At 34.2% G+C, this 24,748-nt stretch overlaps 1 protein-coding gene across 2 annotated transcripts; it reads left to right on the top strand.

Moving 5' to 3' along the window:
• Positions 1 to 628: 628 nt before the first annotated feature.
• LOC126972974 (uncharacterized) lies at positions 629 to 24,679 on the top strand. 2 transcript variants are annotated; one of them, XM_050820081.1, is made up of 7 exons: positions 2,809 to 2,884; positions 3,261 to 3,949; positions 14,275 to 14,413; positions 20,016 to 20,113; positions 21,035 to 21,172; positions 21,855 to 21,960; positions 24,455 to 24,679. In XM_050820081.1, exons 1-7 carry the CDS (start codon positions 2,818 to 2,820, stop codon positions 24,625 to 24,627), a joined length of 1,410 nt encoding a protein of 469 aa, XP_050676038.1. In that variant the 5' UTR covers positions 2,809 to 2,817; the 3' UTR covers positions 24,628 to 24,679. The 2 variants fall into 2 exon arrangements, with proteins under 2 accessions (XP_050676039.1, XP_050676038.1); XM_050820082.1 differs by lacking the exons at positions 2,809 to 2,884; positions 3,261 to 3,949 and adding an exon at positions 629 to 1,186.
• The last annotated feature ends 69 nt before the right edge of the window (positions 24,680 to 24,748 follow it).

Raw genomic sequence — 24,748 nt, 5'->3', positions numbered from 1 at the left:
GTTTTGTGGTCTATTCCCAGTTTTTTGCTATGTCGTAACTACTAATATGCCGATCTAGCTCCAGTTCTTCAATTATTTTAATATTAAAACATCCATTTTATCCGTAACCGGACGAACGGAGCAAGGTGCATATAAGAAATCAAAATTCCCAGGTTGTTCACGCTTAAACCTGTGCTATTCTTACAGACACTGCATTAAGTCCATAAAAGATTTTATTCTAATTTCTAAAAACACTTCAATCATTTTATATTTATACTAATAACGCAGCGCACCAATAAGATGACACTTTTATAAGAAAAATGAGAGTAGTGTATCTAAAGGCTATAAATAAAAAAATATTAAAAAAAGTAAACCATTATTCTTGTTACTGGCTGGTATTATTATTATAAAAGATACCGGACACACCAGTCACTGCTATTAACGAGCAAATGATAGCAAACATAAAGATAAAAATAGCTTAAAACATAACAAAGCAATCATAAAATAATCCTTACGTCCATCGCAATAACTAATAAAAGTAGGATCCATTGTTTACTGCCTCCTAAAATGGCAAACAGCCCATTATATTTTCCATTATTACTTCTCTTATTACGAGCTGCTGAACTCAAATTTAGTATCGATCGCGATTTAAAATTAGTTACATGTGTCGCAATCAAATATGAAGCCAAACATATCATCAACCAAATTAATAATCAGATTGCTAATTGTACTCATAATACTAACAGTGCTAATAATATTTTCTACGTTTTTATACAGCTTCCGGTATTGGCCAGATGTGTATAACTACATTCATGCTAATATAACTATCAAAAGGATTCCAACTATATCGGAAATAAAAGTGTCCTGTGATGACACAACAGAATATTACACAACGACTGATATTTACGATGTTGAATCGACAACCGATATAGATAACATTGAAAATTTCACTTCTGACATAATTAATAGACCAAAGCGCAAAGTGAATGTAGAAGAAGTGAAAGATTATATAGAATTGCCACAATTAGTGACAGTTGATTATGTTTTTGATATAGACAACGATACCATCACGAGTGATTGTAGGTCAAATAAAGATTGTAATGAACTTATGAATGATGAAGCTAATGTAAGTTATCTCACTACTTCGGATATGAAAGACGTAGAGTTTGTAACTGGACGGAGCTTCATAGTTATAGAAAACTTGAAAGTAAGTAGTTCTTTTTGTTTATTATAATAGTAGGTTCGTGGTAAGCATGTATACATCAAGGATTAATTTTTAATGAAATTTTAAACTTAATACCTACTCGGTTTTCTAACACTTAAATAAAATTTAAAAGGCCTGTATTTTTATACATTAGAGTTATTTTTTAATGACAATAAGGGACGAGATGACGTGCAGGACGTTCAGCTGATGGTAATTGATACGCCCTGCCCATTATTGTGTAGTGCCGCTCAGGATTCTTGAAAATCCCAAAAATTCTGAGTGGCACTACAATAAATTGCTCGTCACCTTGAGACATAAGATGTTAAGTCTCGTTTGCCCAGTAATTTCAATAGCTACGGGCACCCTTCAGAGCGAAACACAATAATGCTAAAACATTACTGTTTCACGGCAGTTAAATAGGCGCCGTTGTGGTACCCATAATCTAGCCGTTATCCTGTGCTAAGGAGCCTCCCACTAAGGAGAATAGAACAAATATGGGAGAGATTTGGGGGATGAAATAAAATAAGCCAATAGATTGATGACAATTACAAGTTATGGACCACACGACACAAGTGAAAACCTCATCAGCTTGAGGCTTATAACATAAAGCACAAGAATGCTCACTGAGTGATTCCCCCTTAGCTGACTCGAGTCAACTTTACTAAAATGGGCGTTTAGTTATTAGTATCACTTATTAACCGTAAAATAAAGTGTTCAGCACTCCTTATGAATTTTTTCACTTCACCAAGACTGAAATGAATATTGCCACTTATATTTTATAAGGAAAAGAAATTTCTGAGAATGTTTTTGTGTCCATGCTTACTTACTGCCTAATTTATGAAAATAAAAATACTACAGCTATATGTTCTCTCGAACTTTGCAATAATTACTAATTACGTATTAGGTTCGTATTACAAAAGACATCTAAAGATGTGATTGAAAAATATAGTGACCACTATCTTCCCTGAGTATAAAAGAGACAATGCACTTGACCATTGATAACTTAAATAGAAATCTTATGAGTGTGATAAGATGTTTTTATTTGGGTCAGAAAAACGTTTTTAGTAGAGTATATTACAATTACGATGTATTGTAGCAAGATATGTTTACAAACTAGAGCTAATTTTATAAATTATTGTTTATGGTAGGCGCTATCAGCTCTGTCAGCTATGAGACTATCTTGGTTATCAATAATACCAACTAAAAACGTGAAGGAAGAATCGTAAGAATCGCTCACGTAAACTGTAATAGCTCACTTAGGCTCATGGAGGAGTGTCAAATAAGATTGCATATATCGCATCATACGCCAGAAACCAAAATATAATGCTTACCAACTGGATTGATATTGTTCCTGGAGGAACATCATTTTGTGCACTTTTCAACGATCTTTCTTCTTTATATAATCGCACTGTAGACGGAGTTTTCTTTTGCGGTGTGACCAGGGTTAGACGATCAGAAAATGCCTAAAAGTTCAGCAAAGCTCGTTGGCTGCGCCTTCCTTTTAACACATTTTCGCCTTAATTGTCCACCTTTATAAAACCGAAATAATAGAATCATGTTGAATTTGTTATCTTACCATTCTGTTTATATCCATTCATCAGCTCTGTTATCCTCGCGAGCTATTACACCTTTAAATGGTCCATTATCTGTCCATTGTGCAAAGTAATCCATCAAAGTCGGACTCGACACGAATCTTCCAAGGTAAGGTCGTTTGCTGCAAAACTTAAACCTTAATACCACAGACTAGATACTTGTAGTTGTTTTAATTACTCTGTTTTATTTAAATTAACGCGAATAAAGACAAATGATAGCACAAAACTTGTTAACTTTTTTCAATTTTAAGGTAAATATATATTTACAACTTATATATTACAAAATATTGTTACAATGTTATGTGTTTCAATGCATTTATTCAACCACCAGTCTCTATACTATGTCTCGTGGGAACATGAGCTTTATCTTACATAATAAAATAAAGAATTAGAAAAACAGTGGATGAGTACATTTATAAAATTACATGCGCTTGGAGGTGACGTTACGATTTTAGTTATGAATTTAATAATAACATTATTTTTAGTGACAGTGGGTGTGAATTGCCAATGTGATACGTACTACGCGTGTTTGAGTTCTTTTGTGGAAAATTTTTTCAAAAACTCTAGTTATTTTCTGCCAACGAATATCGAAAGCAAAAACCAAAACAGTGAATTAGATTTTAATACGGACGATATAAATAAAATAATATCAGGTGTGTCTGGTTTTCTACGTGACGAGGTGAACGGTACTGTGAATTTGGACTCCGATTTTAGCTCATTCAGATCTAATGATAAATCTACCATTGTTGTTAAAAGTTTTATAATTGGAAATCCAATAAATGAATTACAAGATGATTTTGATTATTACGAGAATGATTCTGAAAACATTGAGAATTTAACAGAAAAAGATTTAACAAATAAGATTATACAACCACAAAAAGAGAATCTTACGAATATATTTATTAATAAGACAGTTATTGAATATATAATACCTTTAAATGAAGATAACAGTGGATTTGTTAAGGATATTCCAAAAAGCGTGTTTGACAACGAAATATTAATTGAATATTATGACGAGGACAATGCTACTGATTACCCGATAATAGATTATGTTGACATTTACAAAGACACAACAAATGAATACAATGAATATAAAACAACAGAAATATCTACGACTGATAGTGATCTTTCACACGTATCAAATTTAATTATAATGAATAAAACGACGAGTTATGTAAGTAATTTCAATTGCATAATTAGCCTCAATGTAAATTTTTGTTCTAATATTAATGAATTGTTATATAATTTTGTTTGCTTGAGAACTTAAAGCATGTAGCATTGTTTATATGACCTACTTTCAAGTTTTTTTTATAATTAGACAGTAATACGTTTATTACTTTATCTAAGATATTTTTGCCAGCCTGATTATTACCAGTCGTTCTTAAAACATCATTACCACACCCTGGCTGCCTGGTTTCGAGGTACACCTGACCAATTCATTGAATTTATTTTGATTGTGTCTGATGCCACCTTCCTTTCGGTTCTTATGTCCAATATTTGTCACAAATTTTATCTTGTGATCCAATCCTCACTATATATTGGCCTTTGGGACAGGTTTATACAACGAAGTAATCCATTTAGGGTTTTTTTTTCTTATAATTTTTTACGTATCTTCCCTAATAAATATAAGATTAGCATTATAATTATATAGCATAAATATATGGCATACTATCTATTCCAAGTATTTAGTCTTCACGTACACCGCTCCTTGTTTCCTGATAAAAGAAAACGTATAAAAGACATAAGCGCTCATTGTCTTTATTCCAATGAATTCAGAACGATATTTAGTTTTCCATATTATTGTAAAATACGTGCTTGCTTAGCACTAACAATAGTGTTCAAGGCAGTGTTTTCTAGAAACCGTCTCAATACATAATTCAAGTTCAAGTGTTTTTGTCTTAACTATTAAAAAATGATACTGAAATATATATAATATTTTTGAAGCGAGTAGCTGATCATATAACGTGTCAATTCCATTGTTGACGTTCACCAAAAATATCGTCCACAACTCCAAATTTAAGCGTTCTTTTATTCGTATCCGCAATTCCTCACCCGCGATTGTCGCAACAAAGCCAAATAAATCCAACCGCAGTTACAAAAACATTTCTCGGGAATCTGAATATTTCACTCCACAACATTCGAATGATGACAAATATTGAAAGCCAGGGTCGAAACAATTGATGGAAATTGAGGAAAATTACTTGTGAAGGTATTAATTTGTAATCCATTAAAGAAAAAAATTAATAAGATCAGCTGTTATAAATTGAGATGTTTTACTAAATTCCACCTTCGCACGACACGCCATAAATTGGGATATCATCCCCACGTATCTGACGTTTTTCTATAGTACGGTTTCCAAAGAACTAACTTCCACGTTTAAAGGGTAACCAACCGTAGAAAGGGATTCCTTGTGCAGTATTTCCAGCTAGATATGACAGGCACAATCTTTCAATCCAAAAAGCTTCTTTAAAAAGCCCGTACACCTTCTTAAAGGCCGGAAACACTCCTGGATTCCTCTGGTGTTGCAAGAGTCGGTGATCTCTTAATATCAGGTACGCTGGTTTGTGCTCCACTTCCATTATAAAATAGTTATTTCCGCATGTAGAACCAAAAAATATAAGCCTCGCCTTCATGAAGGGATGAACACACATGGGTGTGTTTTTTAACCGACTTCAAAAAAGGAGGAGGTTCTCAATTCTTTTGATTAATTATGGTTTTTTATGTTTGTTACCTCATAACTTCCGACTGGGTTTGTATGAAAATAATTGCGTATTTTTATACAATCTTATTATTTAATATGATTCTAGTTACGATTATTGTTATTTTTGGAGTCGCTGTCAGCCAAGGTAGGTTTGTAACTACATAATATATGTAGATGAGATGTGCTTCAATCGCACGCGTGACGTGAGGAGGTAGAATTAGATTAATTTATTAGATTGTATAAAAATACGCATATGCATATTATATCTATTGTTTTGGAATAGTGTTTTTGAAGTGAGTTGATACTTTTGTTAAAAAAAAATTTTTTTTTGTAAAATTATACACCACATACTTTTGGTATTATTTATATATTTTGTCATCTCAGTGACCTCCATTATTATGACCACGTACAATGAATACATCGTTAAACTAGCTAATAAAGCAAGCATTCCCATTCTCGCTGTGTAAGTTCCCCAATATTTAACCTCTCATCAACTCATTAGCAGCTTCCTGCCTCAGTGTGAGTGATGATGATGATGATGACGTATTAAATATTAAATAGGCGGTTGGCTTGTGTGAATAAACAGTGGTACAGTCTGATACGCTCACGCGACGCACTTCATCAATCACGCTAACAATGCTTCGTGGCCGGCGTTCCTAATTATGGAGGCGGTATTGTTTACACCAGTTTGTATGTGTTGATCCGAATATCTTTTAAAGGTTCTAGACCTTCAAGGCACGAGGTTAGTTTGAACGTGTTGCTTACCGCAGACCACATGTCTATATTTATATGATATCTGATAATTCCAACGCACTGAGATGCGTCTTTGAGATTGCGGTTTACTGGTATGTTGTTTTATTTTTATTTATTTATCGTATTACATATACTGATATAAAAATAGGTCAACTTAGCATCTAAAAAACCACAAAGGTTAACAACTAATGCTAATAACTATTTATTAATACGTTACAACTTAAGCTATAAATTATATTAACAACAGTGAAAATATTTTTAGAGACAAAAACGAGTAAACATAACTTATAAATATAACTTAGCAGGTTCAAATTCTCTTCGTTTGTCGTACACGTTGCAGGCCCGGAGAATCGACAACCGGTTCTGAGTTATGGCTCTTGTTTGTATAGGATGTTCTATCTTTTGCAATCTTATTTATTCATTAAAAAATAAATTGACTCAATAGATTTGCTTAACTTTATGATAAATGGGCAAGATATTGCAATGTTTAAATATTTCATTTACGTTTTGTTGTAATTTTCGAAACATATTTGCAGATAATGTAGTACCTCTACCTCTATGTACTATTCGGCCAGACTCATATTATGTAACCGGCTAGTCATGAACGATTATATATTTGAAAATAATTTTGTAAGCGCCTGTAAAGTAAAAGTCACGTGCATCCGAAGAGTTTATCAAACGTGGACACTTATTCACTAACAATGAGGGGGTCGCAACAGTTAATTAATAACATTTCCGTAGAAAGTATCTATACTAATATTATAAAGCTGCAGTGTTTGTTTGTTTGAACGCGCTAATCTCTTTTACTACTGGTCCGATTTGAATGATTCTTTCAGTGTTGGGTAGTCCATTTATCGAGGAAGGCTATAGGCTATGTTTTGTATTTTTTTTTTTTCAAAATTAGGGATCCGTAATAAAATTGCTATTTTGTAACACAAGGTGTAAAATCGAAAACCTATTTTTGCGTGCGCTGCATAAACTATTGACAATAGAACAAAATGAAGTACAGGCTATAATATAGGCAATATTTTATTACTTATAAAACTATCGCGTGAATTATACTTTATATGGCAAAACAACGTTTGCCGGGTCAGCTAGTAAATATATAAAACTAGCTGACCCGGCAAACGTTGTTTTGCCATATAAAGTATAATTCACGCGATAGTTTTATAAGTAATAATAAGTAAGTAATTATAGCCTGTACATCGTACAACCGTTCTATTGTCACTAGTTTTTGCAGCGCACGCAAAAATAGCATTTCTATTTTACACCTTGTGTTACAAAATAGCAATTTTATTACGTATCCCTAATTTTGAAAAAAACATAGCCTATAGCCTTCCTCGATAAATGGACTACCCAACACTGAAAGAATCATTCAAATCGGACCAGTAGTACCAGAGATTAGCGCGTTCAAACAAACAAACACTGCAGCTTTATAATATTAGTATAGATAAATTAAATAAAGTACCGCATCCATTTTTCTAGAATCTGTGGAAGAAGCTGCGGTACCCTCACGAACTCTCAAGGTTTCACAATAATTAGAGGGAAAAACTTTTGTATTATTTGTGCGAATCTTATTATATTTAGTTGTATACATATGTATGTGTGTTATTACTGGTCTGTAATTGCTTGGTTGATGTACGACTATAGACTATAGAATATTTTAGATATATTTGGACAGAACATTCGTTTTTTAAGCTATACGCAGTGATGTGCATTGGTTTACTAGCAAGGTAAGGCACTGTGGATCTAACTAGTCGTAGTTGAGCTTTAGAATATGAAAAGACTGCTTACCGTAGATATTTTGTACCTAGCGTAAGTAAAATATTTATGAGTAGGTGTTAAATAAGAGTTTGGTTACAAAATAACGGAACTAAGTTAAACTAAATCAACTTTAACACTAGTGCTATATTCATTTAGGTTCATAGCGAGGTAGGCACTGCCTATTTATCTATGTGATATGAACACCCATGGGAATAGGTGCAGGGATGTGCTTGGGGTCATATGACCATAAGTGATAACCAGAATGTTTCCACACTTCACAAATTCAAACAGGCTGTTATTGAATATATAGTTTAATGATATTATAATAACAACGCGCATAAAAGTTGTTCATCGTTACAAACGTGGAACAAATACCCCTGAAAATTTAATTGTGATGAAGATGGCGAGTACCGATACTCTAGTGCGAGCTGTCCGTGTTAAATATATGACATATATAAATATATTATTATATTCCCTCGGGGACTAAAAAAGTTTACTTAATGGTACCTCACAACTTCATAATGATCGGTTGGTTACTTAAAGCGTGAAAGCATATTAAACAATCTCATTGTAAATTTCAGATAATGTAGATGTTATAAGAGATCATTCAAATTTAAATTCAAATATTTTTATTCAAAATAGAATGTGACATCAATTATTAAAAGTCAAAAACTACCGCCCATTCCAAAATGAATGCCTCAGACCTGAGAAGAACGGGCGCAACAAACTCAGCTAACTTATTCAAGTAATTAATATATTGATCATAATACTTTTAAAGTATTACTACATTATGGTAAACTCCTAGTAAATAGATAAACAAACATAGATTAACGTATAAATTGTCATAGGACAATCATTGTCATTATCCTAGCGAGACACTCATTAAAAGCAATAAAGGTAAAAGCGGAGGCACGGACGAGTAAAAAAATAAGGACTCCGTGTCACCTTACATAACAATGCGTCATTGTACCAAAACAAAGCCGGTAAACGTGTAAATACATAGCCCCACGCATACACTTACACTAATACAAGCCGATCGGCTACCATTATGAGATCTGCCATCGTCTGAGAGAGATCAGTTTGCGTCGCAATAAAATATTTTAAAAATGTGAAAAAGTGTAAAAACAATAATATAAAAGTATTTAAGGGAGTAGTTTAGTATTTAAGGGAGATAAAATGGTGTAACTAGTATACCCCGTAACCGCACACACACTAGCATAAAGGTGCTTCACTTTCTAATATCACGGTGCGGAGTCCTTCTTTTTTTACTAGTCTGTGAGCGGAGGCTGGAGGCGGAGCTTCAACTACCGTCTATAAATTTTGATAAAGTACAAACTTGGATATATCCCCAGAGTTGGGGTAAATTACTTATAAAAGCTTAAGGTGATACGTCAGAAATGAAAACTTCAACAAGTTGTGGTTAATAATATAATACTACAACTACACTCTTTTGCAAAAAAAAACGGGTGTTTTTGATATTTCAACAACATTGATAGCTAAACTATGTTATTTGAGACTTATCACTGTTATCACTTAATAAAGAGTTATTCTATGAGATATAAAAATTGATTCAAATTTGAAACTTTTGTTTTTAAAAATAATAATCCCTTTTACAGTTTGTGACGTTTTATTTACTTTTCCCAAGTTTCCTGTTAAAAGGTTATCAGGCAACTTAAGCCAACTTCTCCTTATTTTTAGTAGAATAATTTATATTTCTCGCATAATCCTACATTATTGTAACTTGAAATAAATTTATATATCTTTGTGTCGATTGTAATGTCAGAAAAAGCAACAAGAGCTATTAAAATCATAGCTCTGTTGGAAGATGGGTGTCGCCAATGTTATGTTACAATTTTACGATTAAACGTGAGTTGGTCAACCGTCCAAAGAACCTGGACTCGAAACTAAGAGAAAAGAGGGTTCTGTTCAGAAATAGCAAGGTTCTGGGAGAAAACGTTGAAACACAACCACGAGACAACCGCTTTTTCATGACTAGGCGCTGGGGAACCGCAAATGCAGTTACATAGACCTCAGAAAAAACCTTTTAGAGGTACGATGTATACAAATCAGTTTATGGACTAGTAAGTAAGTAAAGCTTTTAGTGGCTTATATACGCAATCGAAGACCAGCGCCGATCCCCAAGTTACTACATGACCACCGGATTGCTCGATTGAGGTTCACTCAAACTTGCTTATCTTTGTCCTTGTTAACTGGAGTCCCGTAAGTTTCTCCGCCGAAGCTCGATTTTATCTGAATGGTGAGGACCGACGTCGGCGAGTATTGTAAAGACTAGAACGTTATGTCGACGTGTATTTAGAAGAAATTACCCCTAATGGTGGAGGGTCCGTTATATTTTGAAGGGCGTAGCTTCCAGCTATCGAACCGAGTATAGTATCAATTGAAAATTGCACAGTAAATGCGCAAAGGTACAAAACAGAAATACTTTGCTAACATGCACAACAAATTTATTCGAGCCCACCGTTCTGTTGATGTAGATGCTTATTTACAACACCTTGGTATTCGTCGTTTGGATTGGCTAGCGCGGAGCCTCGACTTGACCCCAATGAGCACGTATGGGACTTCCTAACAAGGGGAGTACAACCACTTCCAAAAAATATGTGTGATCACGACTGAGTGAGATTCATTCAAATCAAATCAAAACAGTTTATTGAAAGTAGGTATTTCAAAATACACATTTTCACGTCATATAATAATAACAAAATAATAATTAATACGTCATCATTAGAAAATATAAATAATATGAATATAAAATGTAATGTAATATAGCAATGTGATTCAATTCAAATTAAATTTAAATTTATACAATATACAAACTGTACACTCATTAATGTCAAACATAATTATATCTTTAAAACTAATCAACGGCATTTAAAAGCAATATATGGTATTTTTAGAACAAAGCAATATACTTTTTAGACTTAGTTTTGCTATGTAAATGAATACTGTTCACATCCTTAAGAACTGAATTGCAAATATTTTTAGTACTGTTGGAACGTGATAGGTTCTTGGAACAACGTTCAGCAGTCAGCTCTAATTTTTTAAGTGAAGCTCAGTGAGCTTGTTCTTGAGTTTGGCTGATAATATCTTTCCCATTACATCGATACACATTCCACAGGACACCATCAAAAGCCAAGATGATTATATGCCATTATCGATGCAAGGAGAGGTCATACTCTTTATTAATTTTTATTGACTTCTTTTATTAAAATACGTTAACAATACTCCTTACAAATAAACTTGGTATAAAGTTATAACTGATGATAAACAAATGCTTACATTATCGTTGACAACACTGTCAATACAATGATAATTCTGAAGTTTTTCTTATGACAAGCTGCCTTGCAAATAAACGCGGGAAACGTTATACGTCCGAACAAACCATTCGTAAGCAAAATGTATATTTGTAAACATTTTACATATTCTTGGTTTATGATTAGTTATAACTTAATGCCAATTTTATTTGTAAGGCCGCTAGTCTTTATTTCATTATACCCATAAAATTGTTTATTTTAACTCTGTTTACATTGACTAAGACACTAATTCCAGTATTTAAGTGTGAAAAATTATATTTAATTATAATTAATAATAATTAAGAATAATTTAAATTTTTGTTTCGCATGTTTGTAATTCTTTGTTATAAATAATAAAACACTAGAAAAAACACAGAGCATTCTCATAAAAACTAAACATATAAAAAAAAATTGACATCTGTAAAACTTTTTAAGTTATTTAGTGCAAGTCAGGATGAAGTACAAAAGTTACAATAGCATTCAAATGAGTATACCAATATTCATTAACAAGATTTAGAACATCAATTCCAACTATCTTTATCATTCAAATAATCTTTCACATTATAATAGGCCTTACATGTTAATTTATTTTTTACGACACATTTAAATTTTTTAATAGGCAATATTTTATTTTCATTTGGGAGTTTATTATAAAATATAACACAATCAACTTTAAAAGATTTAGCAATTTTACGGAGCCTAGTAGATGGAATTGCGGGTTTATGTTTGTTTCGAGTATTGACACTGTGTACATCACTATTCTTTTTAAATTGGCAAATATTTTTATGAGCGTATAGGAGGTTCTCGTATATGTACTGGCAGTGTACTGTCATAATATTTACTTTACTAAACTTTACTCTCAATGAATCCCTTGAACGCATTTTATAGACTGCTCGAATTGCTCTTTTCTGCAGCACAAATATGTTTTCAATATCTGCCGCTTATTTCAGGATATTACTCTATTCTCACTGCGTATCTATCTATGATATGCGGGTTGCGTCAAAGCCCTCAAACTTCAAGCAGGGACCTACCCTACTTGCGACTCCTGAGGGTGCTGCGCCTTTTAAAGGTCATTGGCCTAGAGGATGAGATTTAGATACAATTAAGAACCCCATAACGCAAGGGAATAATTTCTCTAAACGTTTGCCTAAACTACCTCATCACAACGGGTACAGCCATAACTAGGACGTGCGTTCGGGCACATATAGGGGGCACAATAGATCTACAGATTTAAATGCTACGATCGATAATAATATAAATTATTAATAGTAATAGTAACACTTCGTAAAGTGTCTCGAGATAAGCTTACAATATTTTTTCTAAGGAATTTACAATATTGTTTCTTAGTTTTCATTTATTATTTCTTTCGTATATACTTACTAGTTCCTCCCAAGGATATTTTTATTACTTGGTTTATTTTTGCTTTTCTCCACAGAATATTCAGAAGTTGAAGCATTATTTTGTGCACTATTGCTGTAATTAGCTTCATAAAAAAAGTCTGATGATGCACTTACACCGTTTGTCTTAAATTTTTAAGCATGGGCACCGTAAATGGGCATCGAAAATAATGGGACAGATTTGGTTGTCAATGGCCCATTATAACATTTGATTTTACTTTTCTATATGATTAAAGTTAGACACATTTTATATTCTCCCTTCCCCTTCCCTTAAAAATACCTATGCATTAGTATACGAAATAATAAAATTATTATGAGTTTATATTTAGGTGGACTACGGCTTCTTCATTTCCTGTTTATAATGTTGATTTCATCATCAGCCGGAAGACGTCCACTGCTGGACAAAGGCCTCCTCTAAAGATCTCCACGACCATAGGTCCTGCACTGCTCTCATCCGGAATACGTTATTCCGGCTATCTTGACCAGATCGTCGGTCCATCTTGTACCTGTACGGCCTATCAACACTGCGTCTTCTCGTACGTGGTCCCCATTCTAGGACTTTTCTGCCCCAACGGCCATCTGTCCGTCAAACTATGTGCCCTGCCCACTGCCACTTTAGTTTCGCAATCATTTGGGCTATGTCGGTAACTTTGCTTCTCCTACGGATCTTCTCATTTCTGATTAGATCTCGCAGGGAAACTCCGAGCATAGCCTTCACCAGTACCCTATGACGACCATGAGCTTTCTCATAAGGCCCATAGTCACCACGTCTGCGTACCGTAACTCATCACTGGTAACGCACAATGGTTGAAAACCTTCGTCTTCAGACACTGTGGTATTTGGGATGAGAAGATTTTACGGAGCTTCCCGAACGCTGCCCATCCGAGTTCGATTCGAAATTTAACCAGCCCTACTGGATTGTTTGCCCGTGGTAGACGTATTCGTCAACAATTTCGAGAGTGCAGTTCCAAATTGTTACAAGAGTAGCCAAATGATCATGTCGCGCCTACTCCCTTCTCGATTCCGATTTAGGATAATTAAATCTGTCTTTGATAGGTTAAATACGAAAATGACATTAAAATATATATACCTTTGAAATATATATTTTACCCACGTAGAGCCCGATATTTTTACATTTCTACGTTGAAAGTGTCAGTGGCGTTGTAGGTAGAAATTTGGCAAAGGTAGTGCCTCGGTTTAATCATCGTCCTTCACGTGCCAATGTGTCTTCAGTTCAACGCTTTAAAAAGTCAGCAACGCTCTTTTGATTCCCCTGGTGTTGCTACAAAGTATGGGCCACAATGATCATATAGCATCAGATGATCCGTATGTATGCTGGTTCCTACTCTTCTTCCAGAACAATTTAAGGTAAAATGTGCATTTGAGAAAGATCGTCGTAACCCTACATTCCTCTATACAAGGAAGTACTGAAATGGCACAAAGTCTATAAGTGCCAATAGTAAGATATCTCGTCGGATTAGGTTTATGCTATGGAAGAAGCTGATAAACTATGTTAAAATCGTTTCAATAATGTTGTAATACACAGGCATGCTATATTCAAGTGTTTTTTCAGGATAACAGCACATGTCACAGGAACAAGGATGTAGCGGATGTGTTCTCGTGGATAGCGGCCATTTTTGTAAAGAACACCACAGACCAGTTCGAGTATCGTTGTGATGGAGCACTTTTGTCTAGTACAGTTGTAATTACTGGTAAGATTTGGACATTTTTCATAATTTTGATATATACACACATACTCACGCCTTGTCGCCGTCGTGGTAGGCAGAGACAATATAATGCATTAAACTTGCTTCTATCCTTACAAACCTCACGCGCTTCCTCTACATTCATTACTCTTTTTATACATGCTCGCCGATTGCGAGTGCGGACCTTTCGTTTTCTCAAAACGTCACCAATTTGGTCGAAAAATGACAAAATTGGGGACCTCGTAGAACGAGGTCTTCCGCGACCGACCTGCCCACACACTTGCCTATATATATTTGATGCGTGATTCTTTCTTCACTCATTCGCTCCACGTATCCGATTATGATATTTCTCTAGTTTATCAATAGAATAGAGAAACGGCTTAATGTAGAAAGTTGCCAGTGCTTTTATTGTTTTTCGAAGTAATCGTCGTTACTCTCTACACATCGTCGCATTCGATGGAACCACTGAGAAAAGCAGTGGGCCCATTCTTCCCTAGGGGTCTCTTCTATGGCATTTTCGTACGCTTTCACCGCATCTTCAGGGCTCGTAAAGGGAATATCTCGAATTTTATCTTTAGTTCTTGGAAATAAATAAAAAGTCGCAGGCCGCCAGGTCAGTACTGTATTGCGGATGACTCATTATCTCAACACCTACCATAGTCAAATATTCAACAGTCCGTTTTGCGGACTGAGCTGCGTATTGTCGTGGTGAAGGAGGATCCTACTTCAAGGGTGCTACTGTCGATTTTTTTCCAAGACAACAGGGAAACAGCGATTGACATACCAGTCTGCAGTAACTGTTCTTCCATCTTCTAGCACAACTGTCGCGAAATGACCTGTCCGACCACAGAATGAGGAAATCATCTTTTTCCTTGACTTCTTCCTTTCTTTACCATAGTTGGCCGATCCTCGAAAGTAAACACCCACTGAGCTGATTGTCTTTTGGTTTTGGGTTCGTAGCAATATATCTAGCTATTATCACCTGTGACGATGTCAAATACAGAATTTGAGTTACCGCCGTTGAACTTATCTAACATTTGGCGACACCAGTCCATGCGAAGGTGTTTCTGGTCATCGGTTAAAGTATGGGTCCATCTGGTACACAGCTTCCTGACGCCTTAATGTTCGTGTACTATTTTTTGAACTTGACTCATACTAATGCCTAGGCTTGCCCGTATTTGCTGATAGGTCACTCTCTTATCTTCCTCTATCATGCGTTGCACAGCGCTGATGGTATCTTCAGTAGTCGCTGTTAAAGGACGTCCCTCACGCGGATCATCATTGAGATTGCTACATCCACGCTAAATCTCGTTAAACCAATAGTGGCACGAGATAGGGCTTCATTAAGAAATGCTTATCGCAGCTTCTGATTATCATAGCTTTTTTGTTAAGTAAGCCCACAACGAAAGTCATAATGAATCATTGACTGAAAATTTTCTCGCGTTAGGTTCATTTTCACGTGTAACAAGAGTTTTAGATTCGCCGCCAATTCACAAAAACAAACGACAAATGAATGCAATATACTACATTAGGTTACCAAAAAGTTCTAAAATTGAAATTCAAAAAAGTTTTCATTTGCAATGTTTCTAACTGGCCAGTTCTAAACATTTTCAGTTTTACCCACGTACTTATGCATCACAGCATTTACTTTAAAGATGGATGGCGGGGGGAACAATGACAAAATTGCTCGGCAAAAAATCCGAAGCAAATTTACGATCGTTTCACCAGAAAACTCGACAAAACGTTCCTGTTAATTTTGGTACTGTGAGTTTTGCATTCGCTAGTTGCTTATAGTATATCAGCCTATATATTACGATTTTTAAATTATCTACCAACAGTTGTTGTACCTCATCGGCAAAAACTTTACATTTAAGAAATAAATTACACTGTATAAAATAAATTTTATTTAAAAGTATCAAAATAAATTAAAATTTGAGCATAAGCTTAAATGTGATTATTGTTTGTGATTACATCAAATCTATTATCGATGGTTTTAGTCTGGGCTTGTGTGCCATGCCAAGCCACTTTCTCACAAATTCTACTTCAAATAATATCTATGAAATCTGATTGATAAGAATGTTTAATTTGGTTCATGTATAAAACACCAGAGTAAAATTATATCACAAACTTTACGTCTTAATACATCGCTTAAACGATGTTGATGTGAACAATATTCCACACAAGAGACGAATGTGGAGGAAAAATGTCTCTTCCGCCCTCTTGAGTGTTTTAAAAAAAAGAAAATGTCACCTCGCGAATATAAAGCGACGTTGGAAGGAGCAACTTTTTGTTTTTTCCCTTCTGGCAAAAATTCTGATGCTTACTGACTGTGCTGGTTAATAATGTCAAAGAAAAATTTATAACTATGCTCTTAAAAAGTGTGAAACTTTTAGTGTAATCCATTTTTCTCTCTATCTTAATAATTCATTTAAGCCGCTTCAATCAAATTGATAGCTGTCCCATTACTACTACTTTTAGCGCGATTAGAACTTTCAATATGGGACATAGTTTCTATTTAGCGTCACCGACATGCTTTAAACATAGTAAGTCATTAAACATATCAAGTATATCTTAAGAATTCGCTGCAAGAGACGCTTTGCAGTGTGAAAAGTGATCACTAGTTGTGTAAATTGTATTAATATATGTATGTAATACAATCATATATGCGAAGGTCGGGCAAAATGTCAATCCTAGGCTTCGAATTACATCTTAGCTTCTAACCCCTTTATTCATAATAGTCTGCTAACTTAAAGCATTGCTAATTCTCACTCTGTCTTCTTCTATTGACCTAAGTCAGAATGAGAAAAAAAAAAACTCCTAAGCGGCTGTTTAAAGTTAGCGGACCATTATGAATAAGGGGGTATATATATTCGAGATTTCCACGTATATAGTCACTCATCACGATATCTGTGGAACCATTACAGCTAAAGACTTGAAATTTGGTAGGAATATTCTTTTCACCGAGTAGAGGTCAGCTAAGAACGGATTTTCCAAAATTCCATCCGCAAGAGTTTTTTTTTATTATGAACAGACAGACAAACGTCTTCTCCAATAATTGATGTGTGATTTGCAATTAGATTTTTTCTATTAATATAAATGTGAATATTTTACCTACCGAGGTCGACATCATAGTGTTAATTAAACAAAATATTTGTTGCAATAATACAAGTTTTTAATAGAATAAAAAGATATGACAATGGAACTCAAAGTATGTGAGTTAATTATACATTTATTATTTAATGTACACACAAATGTAGTTATACGAATAAAATTCGCAATGAAACTTATTAACTTTGTCTTCCACTGTAACGAATATTCACCTATGTCGTATTCACGTATTGGCAATAGTGTGTGGCACTGACCTGTATAAATACCACTGGACAGGCTGTTCCATATGTTTGACAAAAATTTATTTGTGCCTATTTGAAACGCCACTCGCGAGCGTCCAGCGAACTAGTTTTGACGTATAATACAAATGGCTGCGAGAGAAACGTACAATACTTTGAAGTATTTTTGCATTTTGAATTAATTTCGGTCGTTTTCCGTGTTATTTATACTTCAGGAATCAACATAATAAAGTACACAATTTTTTTTGTAAATTGTTTTGCTATCGATGTTTGTTTAGCTGAGGCTGTTAGTACTGGTTTTAGTACCGCAGACTCTCGCTACATGGCCAACAGTGCCAAAATGGCGATTATCAAACAGGCACAAAAGCACTTTGACAGCCGCCAGTCCAGTGGTAAGTAGTAGAGATCAGTGGTGTGTGGGCATGAGTGGCTATCATGTATGAACGGTGATGCGAGTCATCATTGTGTTTATAATATATAGCTGATACCCCGCGACTTCGTTCGCGTACATATTTTTACATCTTGGGTTACATTATTGGACTTTTAGTAGGGATACCTAATTTTTTCTAAAATATAATATACCCTATAAAACTCGGGGATAATGTAGCTTCCCAAACGTGAAAGAATTGTTCAAATCGGTTCAGTAGTTGCGGAGCCTATTCAATACAAACAAACAAATAATCAAATCTTTCCTCTTTATAATATTAGTATAGATAAAATTAATTTTATTTTGCTTTTTACATGATTTCCTGATGTTTTACATGACCCATTATTAATACTTTAAATGACAAATTCCTATTTTACTTTTGGCTTGTGGTAGTAAGGATTAAAAGAGCCATATTTAAAATACTTTTGAATCAATGTACGCAGAACATTAACTGATTCCAACCCAATTTTTAAGTCAACCTGAATCATATGTGTTAATCTAACAATGGTTATAAAACTGTAATCGCCCAACATAAAAATCGGTGTGCATAAGAATATTTAACAGAAGTCTAAAATTGGTTGCGGCGAGGCTAATAATAATAGTAGTAACATTTACATACATATAATCACGCTTCTTTCCCGTAGGGATAGGCAGAGACCACTTCTTTCCACTTGCTACGATCCTTACATACTTGTTTCGCTTCGTCCACTTTCATTATTCCTATTCATACATGCTCTTCAGCTAAGGGTACTCTTCTCCGGGCCTTTTTTCAAGTAAGTAACACTTACAATGTGTACATATTTATATTATATAGTTAAAGTTATAATATAAAGATTATCACGGCTAATTTTAGTCTGACTGATCGTCGACAGGCCGACATAACCCACTCTCAGTCTCTTTCCATACTTTCATAATAAAGTGTTCAGCGTGCCTTAAAAGTGTTCAATGATATAATAAGTCATTCAGCACAGTGAGTATACTTGAGTATACAGATGGTAATTTGATTATAACCAGCTTCGAATGCAGCTGACATTAAAGTATGTCTTAACTCCAAGAAATATTATCATGCGTTCCATTTAGCCGCTTTAATACAACTAGCAACTGTACAAGTTAATGCTACGCAATTGTGTTCATGTTTTATGCAGAAAGAGAAATATTTTCTGTTTAGAAATATTTTTGACTTCGAGGCTACGTGGGGACCCCAGCGGCGCGTGCTTACACTGTGAGGCAGTAATGTGCAAGTATTATTATGCCTCGATTTGAAGGGCGCTGTCGCTATTGAAATTACAGGGCTAATGAGACAACATTGGCATTTATTTTTCATTGAATTTTAGCTTTAATCAAGAATGAGATTCTACGGCTAAGTTGTGCGGCATTATAATCGGCACGGCGTATAAGGGGAACGTTTTTTACTTTGATTTTTATTCTACTTTTTATGTACTAAATGTAAAATATTTTAATAATAGTTAGTAGCTATATTAGTAATGCCGGTTTTTGTAGATTTATCTTTGACAATCTTTTATAAAAGAGCCATAAGTAAACGTTGAGTTGGAAATTGTGCGTTGTATTTATGACATTCTTTATTACAATATTGTTCTTTCTACAAAACATAAAATTACACGAGCAATAAAAAAAATAAGAATTTTTGTTTGTTATTCCAAAGTAGTATAACTTTTTGCATGGGTACATATACACCTTTTACTCGTATATGTGAAATAAAATTATTTTATATGTAACTTACAAACATGTGTACAACCATAACATACAACTTCACTATAAACACTTTCTTTTACTTTTCACACAAATAATAACATTTTTACTTTTTTGTTCCTAGCCGCAAGATGTGTTGAATCAACAAGGGCGGAAGATGTTATTATCATACTCGGGAAAACTTCATTGAATATTACGAAGGATACCGAAAAAATTGTTCGGGTAATCTTTTTTATTATGTAATTTCGTGTGGCTTTATTATATCAGAAGCTGGTTTAATGAGATCTATTATAACAACATAATATAATCATAATAATATATTGACACACTCTTATACAAATTATCTTGCCCCAAACTAGGCATAGCCTGTACTATGGGTACAAGATAACGATATATTTAATACAATATACTTACTTTAACATACATAAATACATATAAACATCCATGACTCGGAAACAAACATTCATATTCATCATATAAGTGATTGCACCTACCGGGATTCGAACCCGGGACCTCTAGCTGAGTAGGCAGGGTCACTAATCACTGGGCTATAGGGGTCGTCATATATATCGTAGTATATCTTTGAGAGAACTGCCAAGCAATACATCTCCTCCCATTTAGAATGTTGATTTTTAGTTTTTTTTTTATGAAATAAGGGAGGAGACGAGCACGATGTTCAGCTGATGGTAATTGAGACGCCCTGCCCATTACAATTTAGTGCCGCTCAGGATTCTTGAAAACTTAATTCTGATACACAAAAATTACTAGGAAACATGTTTTGCCATTATACGAGGCTTCTTCAGGTGCATTGGCTTTCCCAAAACAGGAGAGTGAAAGTAAATTTTGTAAATCTTTTTTTTCATCACAATTATTTGATTAATTTTTCATTTATTTGATTAATACAAAAATGTTGGTAATATTGCCTAGGTTGTCATCATTTACAGTCTAACTTTATTCATTATTCAATGTCGATTTCCTTTCATTTGCACCATTAACCCAATCTCCGACGGTTGATACTCACTTTGTTTCCGAGAGGAAGACAGTTTCCCTATCCGCTGAACAACACTGAGAACATTATTGAATGTATTGATATAACACATAAAATATATTTTAATATAATAGCAATGTATTACAATTTTTTAGGTAAATAACATAATTGTCCATGAAAACTTTACTGCCAGCGATGATGACATAGCTTCACTACAAATAGATGCTGCAGATGAGACAGAAACGATTTCTGTTTCTTGTTTAGGTGATGAACTAGATTACGATAAAGCGATGGTAAGTAGAAATGATTTAGTAATGAAAATAATAAATTTTAGCAACGCGATTAGATTACTAATCGAAGCTGTACAGGACAAACAAACTATGGACGATAGAAATGAGTACCTATACAGAATCATACTAAGATTTGGGTGGATAAAGTCTGAGTTGAGTTGTAGAAAATCAATCATATGCTAAAGTAATCAAACAACTAAGTTTTTGGTTAGCTAAAAGTATTAAATACCAGATAAAATTTTATAGGAATAGCGTTTGTTTCTATAAATTGATCCTCTGTAAATTGGACCTCAAAGGATTTTTTTTTTATTTGGCCTTAAACAGGTTTGGAAGCAAATATTTCGGCAAAGATAAATTTTACCTCTAATTGAATTTGAATAGGAAATAATTTAATATTTCAATTAGTGAAGAAAAAATATGTTTTGAACAAATTTTTTTGATTTATAGAAAGAAGGTCTAGATTTCGAGTAATTGATATTATGGCGCTAGAAAGCCCCATCTCTTAATGATAGAAATATTTTTCAGGTTATGGAAGTTTTAAATTTTATCAAGGTTCGTTATAATGAGGTTTAAAAAATTAAAAAAAAATGTTTAAAAAATGATACCTCTTTGAATTAAAATTGTCTCCAAAAAAAATTAAGTTATACCTAAGCGCACCGTTTCTTACCCGTATATTACTTCTTAGACTACAGGTTGGGCGGTTTCAGGCGATCTGACTCCAATATATTTCAACAAGAAGAAAAGTGAAAGTTGCCAAATGTCCAGAAAAATATGTGGAGCCTATGGAAATGGTATTAAACTAATTTTTTTCCTTTGTTATGTTTTATTATGTATAACAATATATTGAAACCGGGACTATACTGAACACTACAGTCTACACCAATATACAGAATTTCGTTGATTCATAACTGTTCTGGTGCTGGTACAATAATTTGGACAATCACCCTACAATAATAATTAAAGCCTTAGATTAGATCAACTTATACTATTAACATCATAAAACAAAAATAAAACTTAAAATTTATTGTAGTATCTGCTACTTTTTATTTTATTTAGATCAGTTTGCCAATTGGCAAACGTCTCCTCAAACCTCTTTCATTCTGATCTTTCTTGAGCCACTCTGTTCCACATCGCTTCTGCCACTTCCCTGATATCTCATCCCACCTTTTCTGCAGTGTGCCCGTTTTTTTAATGGGATAAGTAAAACACACATTCTCCTGAAACACAAGAGGAATTACAGCCTCGTTGCAGGACTTCTAGAGAAGTGTAGTTTTTTGAAGGAAGCCATGTTGTATTATGCTGGAAACACGCCACAACAATGAAACACCATCTGAAACAGTGAAATAATATCTATAAGACCATCAATTTAGAATAGGAGTACAAACGAGCTTACGAGTCATCTGGTGGTAAGTGATCACTGCCGCCGACATTCTCTTGCAACACCAAAGGAGTCACAGGAGCGTTGCCAGCTTTTAAGGAAGGTGTACCCAACCTACGCGCTGTTTTTGAAGGTACCCATGTAATGTAATTGTAAATGATTTAAATATCTTTAACATCTCTATGTTGGACGTGGTCAAAAGGTTCAAGCATAATATACTGAGATGCAACAAACCAGATATTATGAGAACAATGCTCCACATATGGCCAGACCTGCGCTTTATAGACCGCTAGAATGTGCCCCGGCTGATCCCCAGTTTCTTCGAAGGCAATAATTAGGCTTTACCATCTAGATAATCACGGAATTGGCAATCACTCGGGATTTCGAGACCAAGAATACTAGGTGTGGCATTGAGGGAAGTGGTGTTGAAAGTAGTACGATAAATAGGGTTTTTATACGTCTCCCCTCTTTCCCTTTTACCTTGCCGAGCAGGTTGTCACCTTTATACTAAATTAGTTCTTTAATTTGTTTATTGCTGGGTTACTGGGTTATAAGGTTGATAGTTAATATTATTAAAACTGTTATATTTTAAAAAGTTATATAAGTTAAAAAAGAACATACCGACGAATTGAGAACCTCCTTCTTTTTTGAAGTCGCTAAATAATTATTTTTGCCTTCAACATTGATTTTATTTTTGTGTAAAACAACGTGTAATATTTTCTCATCCTATTGTTCTTGTTAATAAGAACGCAAGGTAAGGTTCGTCCCTTTGCGTAAAAGCCTTCTTAATATCCCATATTTTCCTGCTACCTTAGCGTTGCCAATACTCACCTAATTTGTCCTAATACATTCAATTATTTTGTTTGCCCATTGTTTTAATTTGGTTTAGGTTATTTTTGTGCATGTAAGGTGTGTTATAACCGTATAATAGTTTTGGCAAAAATAATAGGTACGTTATCAGTTATTTGTTTTACATACATATTACTTGTTTACGTTGCCTTGGACCGTATTTGCGCTGTGGTATATCGTGAGCCACCCGCTTGCTACTTCTTCAATCTTCAAAAAGTTTCGAATCACCACATTCTCCTCTGAATTTTATATGATTGATATCCATGGTCTGGCATCTTTCTTCTTTCGTGGGATTTCGTCAAATTCCGTATTGTCATCATCGCTCGATGGGCTTTCAAGACTATCCAGTATCATATCCATTGTATCGATCGTGTGTCTGCCAAATATTGCTGTCAACTGACCTTGCCATATACTATAAATACTTGCCATTATATCGCGTAATATGAACGCCATGCTATATAGTATAAGCATTAGGTCCTTATTTGCTATATTACATAATATCACAATAGTATTAGTCTGAAAGGAGCTTAAACATTGTAACGTACGCAAGCTTATCCTATCAGTCATTCTCTCAATCCTTTAAAATAATTATAATAATAGTAATATTGACACACTTTTACACAAATTATCTTCCCTGAAACTAGGCTACTTACTTAAACATACATAAATACATATAAACATCCATGACTCGGAAACAAACATCCATATTCATCATATAAATGATTGCACCTACCTAAATAATTTAATGGCACAAAGTACGGGTGGATGTGATCACTTACCACAATGTCGTACAGTTACTTGTCAAGAAAAACATAAATCTGAGTTAATTATAAAATTGACAGGTGTTTAAAGAGTCCACAAAACAATAGATGGTTAGGAAAAAATAAAGTTTTTGAGTAAAGTTGATCAAATCACACTGTAGCATGGTCGACCTAGAACTAATAATAAAATAGGCACAAATACCTACCCTTAGGAAAGGGAATCAGTGACCTCTACTTAAAATACTTTTATAAAACTTTGTACTGTAAGAAATAATAAAATTTATATCGTATTTTCAGATGTGGTTGTCTGTCCGAGCTATGGCGGTATATTTGCCACTGAACGTAACAAGACATGGCATCTACTGGGCATCAGGAGCACAATTTCGTCCCGAGGGAACTTCTGTGTTCATGAACCGGTGTATTACACACGACTGTGCGACTATGCGGAATGGCTTGTTGATCTTATATAGTAACTATATTATAATGTCGAAAGAAAATAAAAACTAATTCGGAGTAAGCGAAGTTTGACTTTTGTTTTGGATTTACGCAGTAATGTTCTGATCTGCTTTATTATTTCCGTATTCACCGATA

The sequence above is a fragment of the Leptidea sinapis genome, chromosome 28 (assembly GCF_905404315.1).
Source record: "Leptidea sinapis chromosome 28, ilLepSina1.1, whole genome shotgun sequence".
Lineage (NCBI taxonomy): Eukaryota > Metazoa > Arthropoda > Insecta > Lepidoptera > Pieridae > Leptidea > Leptidea sinapis.
Note: the sequence above shows the minus strand (reverse complement) of the source record. Positions and strands in the feature narration are given on the sequence as shown.

Excerpts from the sequence above, each read along its gene's own strand:
- LOC126972974 (XM_050820081.1), top strand. The coding sequence starts at position 2,818 with ATGGTCCATTATCTGTCCATTGTGCAAAGTAATCCATCAAAGTCGGAC. Across the intron at positions 14,414-20,015 it reads TAGTACAGTTGTAATTACTG|CCGCAAGATGTGTTGAATCA; the intron begins GTAAGATTTGGA and ends TTTTGTTCCTAG. Across the intron at positions 20,114-21,034 it reads ATACCGAAAAAATTGTTCGG|GTAAATAACATAATTGTCCA; the intron begins GTAATCTTTTTT and ends ACAATTTTTTAG.